This window comes from Cloeon dipterum, chromosome 1 (assembly GCF_949628265.1).
Source record: "Cloeon dipterum chromosome 1, ieCloDipt1.1, whole genome shotgun sequence".
NCBI lineage: Eukaryota > Metazoa > Arthropoda > Insecta > Ephemeroptera > Baetidae > Cloeon > Cloeon dipterum.
The window spans coordinates 11381370-11388218 of NC_088786.1; the positions used below are offsets into that span (position 1 = coordinate 11381370).

Below are 6849 nucleotides of genomic sequence, written 5' to 3' on the forward strand. Positions count from 1 at the left end.
TGCCCTGAACCCTCTGAAACCAACACCACCCCCGACCGACGAGGGTGACTTTCACATATTCTGCCCCTGCAGGAGAGTGCATGCGGTTTTGTTTTTCGTTTTCTTGCGTTATTTTTAATAACTTTTTACGTTTTTGGCTTTCATTTTTACATGGTATGCTTTTTTGTGTTTTTTACATACATATATTTCTGATACAACATATATATACTTAAATATCCAGTTTTCCAAATCATCCACTCTCGGGCTCTTTCACTACTTTTTCTCCTCTCTATGAATAGTTGACCTCTCCATTTTTTAGTATTCAGCATTACTACTTCTTTTATCCAGCTTACTCCTTTTCCACTTTCTCTTTCTCTCATTAAATTCAAACTAAAAAATGTGCGTGTCTGTGTCGTTCGTTCACTCGTTAATCCGAGCGAATCGAAACTACACGCGCCGCGCACATACACATTGAGCAAAGCAGCATCAGCGCAGCAGCCGCACGTTGGCGCAGTCGGGCACTTGAATAATCGTTGGCGTGTGCTCGTGTGTTGCAGCTCGCAGAAGAAGACTGGCTAACTCCGAGTCTCCTGGTCTAAATCCGCCGCTTGTCACTCAACTCGCTCGCTCGGTCGGCGGACAGCAAAGCGCCTATACACATTCTCTACTTCAGTTTCGGCTACCATTGGTCTAATCCCTGTGAAATTCTTGTCAATTGCAACGGTTGAAAACAAATAGCTAACTCACTCACTCGGAAAAAAAAGAAACGCGGACACACCGACAGACACACTCACACATATTCACTCGGATCAATTAATCAGACAGTTCAGACGAATTGCTTTTTTCTCTGCTGCTTTTATCATTCGGAATAGTGGTTTATTTCCGAGTTTTTAATCTGGTTTCCGAGGAGAATACGCAAAATTCGACCCTACGCGGTCACTTTCTGTTTTTTTCATTGAATAAATGAAACCGAAATTCGCACTCCTATGTTGCTGTTGTTGTTGGTTTACTTGGAGAGTAACGCAATGACACTAACTTTGATTATTATCTATTCCATGTACAAATATATAAAAATATGGTTATTGATTAAAATTTAGATGAGGGTATATTATCAAACAAAGATGACGCGTAGTGTGTATATAATATTGCCCCGGAATGCAGTGACTTGCAACACTTTTGTTAAGAAAACCTTTTCTTGCCATTTTGCTTTTCGAGATCAAAGCAACCTCATGTGATTGCATTGTTTGGAGGTTCGGGATTTTCATAGGAAAAAGAGGAAACAAATGACACACACACACACTCTCACTCACTCACTCACTCACACGGATTTCTTGCCTTTTTCGCTTGCAATAGAGAGAAACTAAAGCTAAACTCGCCTCGCGCGCGCGAACTATATAGCAGAAGCAGACATTTGCATGTATTCCTTTGCGTCCGGTTTGCATTTCTGTGAAATTGAGACCAATATAATAAAGTAAAGAACAATCTTGATTTGAGCTTCAGTGAAAATTTTTCCATGATGATGATTATGATGATGAGCGAATGGATTTAGTAGCGGCGTAGTTGATAAGAGAATGACGACGAAAAGATGAAAAATGGCCTATCAAACAAACTATTAACTTACAAACTAAACTGAAAATAGCAATATGCCCCCGCCCCCTCGAAGACAAACACACACATACACTCACTCACACACAAACAACAAGATACCACTTCTTTGAGAAAAGCATCATAAGAAAAGTACGATATCACTCACACACTCACGCACGATATAAATGAGAATACGTTGTTGCAAGTCGCCCCATTTTACGGTAGCGGTGAAACGAGTTGAAAAAATTGATTAACTACTAGCTGTTGTTAGTGATCGCGAGATCCAAATGATTCACTACTGTTGGGGGTATATATATTGACGAAGATAAAATGAGAGTGAACTAACACACAAAGAACACACATACACACACACACACATTGGTGATTACACTAAAGTATAATTGAAAAAGGAAACCATAGCGTTTAAGGTGTACTATATTAAACAACAAGAACACACAGAAACACACATGTAAAAATAAGCTTAAGTAAGAAAAAACTTTAGGCTAGAATTAGAGAGTAAAGATGAAAATGATGAGATGATGACGTTGAAGATATATTCCACCATTGAATAAGAGCTAGTTGTTAAATAATTAAACAGGCAAAAAAGAAACACGCTGATGGAAAAAAAACAGAGGAGTTGTTGATTATGTAGCTGTTTGGTTTTTTGTAAGCAAAACACATACACACACACTCGACAAACATTAGGATGCTCAATTGACGATAATTGTGTTTGTGTCAAGAACTGTGGACACTTCCTTACTTTGCCTTCCTTGTTGTCGTTGTCGTTTGTAGATGTCACGTTTTTCCGTTCGCAGCCGGATTTTAACCTGAAACACACACTCTCTCTCTCACACACACACACTTTCACTGAAACGCCAACTGTTCAGTCCATCTCAACAGATAATCAAATTTAATCAAGTTAAAAAAGAGGGAAACGCGAGCAATTTGTTTTGTAAAGTCAATTTTATGGTAGAGAGATCGAACCCACTCTCACACAAACACACACACACACACGCGACAGACAGTAATAATTTTTAAACCGAAAGAAAGAAAGTAAGTAAGAAAGTCATCTCTGAACGTGTAAATGACGCGCGCGCATTGATTTTAAACCAACCAAAACGAACCATTCGCGAAGTAGCAGACGAAACACACACACTTACCACGCATACCTAAATTGTCAATTGCGACAATGTAATAAAAAGAAGCAAGAGCATATAGAGTATAGTAGACAAAACTTAGGCGGTAAGAGGTGAAAAGCAAACAAAATATTCATTAACACTTAAGTAAGGAACGTGACTAAAGATAAGTAAGTGAAAGCTATTATAAACCAACACAAAACTCACCCACACACAAGAGACACACATACACACATACGCGCGCATGGATTACATAATACCCACACACAACACTAGAGAGCCAAACAGCCATAAATGATTCTTAATAATTGTGACCACTTAACTGGCCAAACGCGGGAAAATAGTGTATTTATTTTTGAATCCCGTGCGTTCGGATGAAAAATTAAGTGAATGAACCAACGGCCTGTTGTTTATTCTTGCGGTAGTAGCTGCCGAGATCCCCTGCCTACCTTTTTGCGGAGTTTCAAAAAAAATAAGATGAAAGAATTCCTCTCTTCCAGAAGTTGTTTCCACTACTTCTTGTGTTGACAAATGAAACTAGGAGCTATCTAGACTATGATGGTGGAGTAAACCAATCATATTTTGCACATCGAAATTTAAGGAAAAAGAATAAGAATTTTATTACGACGAGAATGATACTGATGATGAAACAGTGCTGTTGATTAATCGATTAACTGTTATTGAAAAGAAGATTTGATTTTGTTTCCTGATGTGTAATGCGAAAAAAGAAAAGAATAAAAAAGAACACTTCCTTTGTATAAATTACGATTACGTGATTGTAGCATGATGAGAGATTGATCCGGAAAAGTGCTGCGTGTAAATGAGGAGACTGAGGCAAGAAACTTGAGGATGAGACTTGAGTTTTTTTCTCGTTTTTAAAACAAATAACAAACAAACAAACTGCTGAGATGAGATGATGCTGAGACGAGTTGTATAATTAACTAAAACTAGTTGTATAACCACTGTGGCTCATATCAACATAAATAAGAGAAGCGAGTGAGGACGATGGCGAGGAGATTTTTTAAGTACGCGCGCGTGCATGTGCCCGTCGTCTGTCACCCACGTTTACTGCATCTCCATTCGATACGTTCAATTAATTGATTCATTATCAATGAACAAGGTGATACACGTGGAAAACAGCAACAACTCCTATGCTAATCCGCTGCTGTTGTCGAATCTTTGGTTGGCTCGTCGGCGCTGATTTTGTGTCATCGAGACACAAGGCAAGTGAGCTGCAGGACGAGTCGCCATCTTGCAAGATGGCGGCTCCTGCTGCTGCTTTTCCGGCCTTTCTGATCTGTCCGGTCTTGTTTGCAGAGCGTGACGCTGATGAGCAATTAATTACTACTCCCCGATATCCTGTGTGGACTCGAACCCAGCCACTTGACACACATAAACACACACGAATCATTAAAATAGTGGAATGAGCCGATTTTTTAGCGAATGACTGGTATGAGAAGAAGAAAAAGCTGGTTGGAAAACTGACTCGGAGTGTTGAATATATTGAATCAAGCAAATTCTGGAGCAACGTCACGCCCGCCAGTTTGGGGCTTTTTTCTATGTCCTCCCCTAAATCAAAATAGTGCGTTGGAGTTAGAATTCCTTGAAACACGGGAGCAATTTTACTGAAACCTCGAACGGCCTAGCCGCTCACAGACTGGTCCTTCTGCTAGCAATTGCTTTTTACCAAGCTCTTCAACCGAATACACGCACAACCGGCCGCGGACGGCTTGCTTACATATTTTTATTCAAAGCATTCTAAATAAAATTGTCAAAATCCGTTTCAAGCAGCTGCGGACGCACGAGTCGCGCCGAGAGAAATATTTTTGGAGCAACAATTAATTAGCTAATTACTTTTGGAAGTCATATTTTCCCAACGTGTTTTGGATACGAGAGCAAGCGAATCAAACTTAAAACAGACGCGTAGCTGTAGCCGAATAGCAGTCAAAGCAACCAAAACATCAGGAGGCGCCGCTTTTCCGTTCGCAGCTGATTTCGCCTAGCATCGAATCACAAATTTTCTCAGTCAAATTCCAGCGCACAACTAACTTTCTCCAACTTTTTAGTCTTTTTCGGGTATCCTGTGTGTCAAAAGCGGTCGAGAGTGGTTCTTTACTTTGAATTTTGGTTGGGTGATCGTAAAGAAAACGTGCAGCCACGTGAGATTGGAAATGGGCGGATGAAGTTTTGTCCTATTTCAATTCCCCTGGCTTCAATTTCGGGATATTTGGCTTTAATTAAATCTCGTTTTAGCACAAAGGCTACTTTCAACCACGCAGAACCCTGAAAGGGCAAATGCCACGCATTTCTGTTCTCGCCGAATCGAATTTCAAACGCGCCCCGGACCCGGGTGGCGTGCCCGTTGCTCCACCAAGAAGTGATGTATTTGTAATAAGGGATATAAATTACTAAAGTAAAAAAATCGAGGTATATAAACACATGTTAAATACTACGCTGTAAGACGAGAAGTAAGAAAATGTTATTGAGTTTGCGCGCAGATGAGATGACACGACGTTTTATACTGGGAAAAAATCATCCTCGAGCGTGTAACAAGCGTTCAGTTGTTCGTTTTTTCCTGCCAGCAACAAGTTTGGAAAACTACTTTTACTCCTTTTGCTTTGATTTCCAGCGAGCGAGAACCGAGAGAATTATTTGATTCGTACGAGAGACACGGTCACGGAAATGAAAAAAAAACGAGCGCGGGCGGTAGCACTCAGCAGCCGCGTGCGATATGATGAAAAATATAACTGAAATGTTGGCTGTTTTTACCGAAAAAAAAAGAAGAAAATTAAATAAGCATGTATCATCTCTACACACTCACACTGAATGTTTGCACTGAAAATCGCGAACGACCGCTGCTTTTATGGGCGGAGGATTTTTTTGTATCATTTGAAAGCTGAACGAAAATCAATTGAAAATCCGCCCATATAATTCAGCCGGTTGACCGAGACGAATTTTTAAATCCTCAATGGCGAACGCACCTCGTTGTGACCTGTTAAAACACTGTGTTTGTTGAAGGTAACGTTAACTGTTGATTTTCGAGAGCAACCCTCGAGACTGCGAGACAAAAGTTTGCCGGAAAATATAAATGTATTCGAAAGTGAAAAGCAGTCAATAAAACGCATGCAAGAAAGAGAAAACGGCTCAAAGGATGTAAATATAAAACGAACATTTCTGTGTGTTTTTCAAAAGAGTTAATTAAGAAAAAAATAAATTAAAACAGCCGTCTCCATTTTCTTTGTTTTTTGTCAGTGTTTTCGACGATGTTTGTCTTTGAAATGCAAAAATCCATCTCGTGCACATAAGTGTAACAAAGCTATATTTAATATCTCGATGAGAAAAAGAAGTTATCGGCAGAATATCGTCGTTCGTCGCGCCCATTCGCAGTGAAAGAAAGAAAACAAGAGTTCAATTCGAAGCAATCCCCCGTTCATGCATTCATTCAACACTCACACACGAACACGCCCACACAAACACACACTTTGATTGAACAATCAGAACCAATTGTGTAACGTATTTTGTTTCAATTGATGCAGTACGCGAATGAATTTTGGGTAAATAATAGCGATTCAATTCAAACGAGGGCTAAATTTGGTGAATATAAAACGTTGAAATGAAAACAAAACATAATGCAAAATGACGATGAAACCCCTTAAGTTGTAAGACGATCCAGAAAATGTCATTACGGTATAACAAAAATCGCAAAAAAAACATACATGAGAAGAAACAATGCAAAAGAAGATAATGTGTAAGATAAAAAGTAAGATTTTATACTTTTCAATGATGAGAGAACAGTGAAAATGTTTATTAACATGATAAGCGAACTTAGTTAGTAAGGGAAAAGTTATGAAATAAGACACACAAAATGAAAATGAAATAAAAAAACCTTGAAAAATAAAAAACAAAGATCTTGTGTTTAATTTATAAAAACATCCAAATTCAATTATAAGCGTTTCTAGCCGAAACGAGTTGATAATGAATCTTCATTAGCAATTAGCATTTATTAATCAGGAGTACTGTCAGTAATATTTTCAACTCGATCTCTCAATGTACTGCATTCTTACAATTTTCTAAATTTGGAGCAAAATAAATATAAAATCATGCAGAGGATTACAATAATCTGCCATGCGTTTCATGGTAAATTTTA

At 38.8% G+C, this 6849-nt stretch overlaps 1 protein-coding gene across 8 annotated transcripts in view; it reads left to right on the top strand.

Annotated features, from left to right (window-relative positions):
* The window catches only part of LOC135934186 (nucleolysin TIAR-like), a 117202-nt gene extending 110594 nt beyond the window's left edge, over window positions 1–6608 (top strand). For all 8 annotated transcript variants that reach the window (XM_065475739.1, XM_065475747.1, XM_065475740.1 and 5 more), the window contains one exon: window positions 537–6608. In XM_065475739.1, coding sequence (XP_065331811.1) covers window positions 537–578 — 42 coding nt within the window. In that variant the 3' untranslated portion in view covers window positions 579–6608. The remainder of the gene's footprint in view (window positions 1–536) is intronic.
* The last annotated feature ends 241 nt before the right edge of the window (window positions 6609–6849 follow it).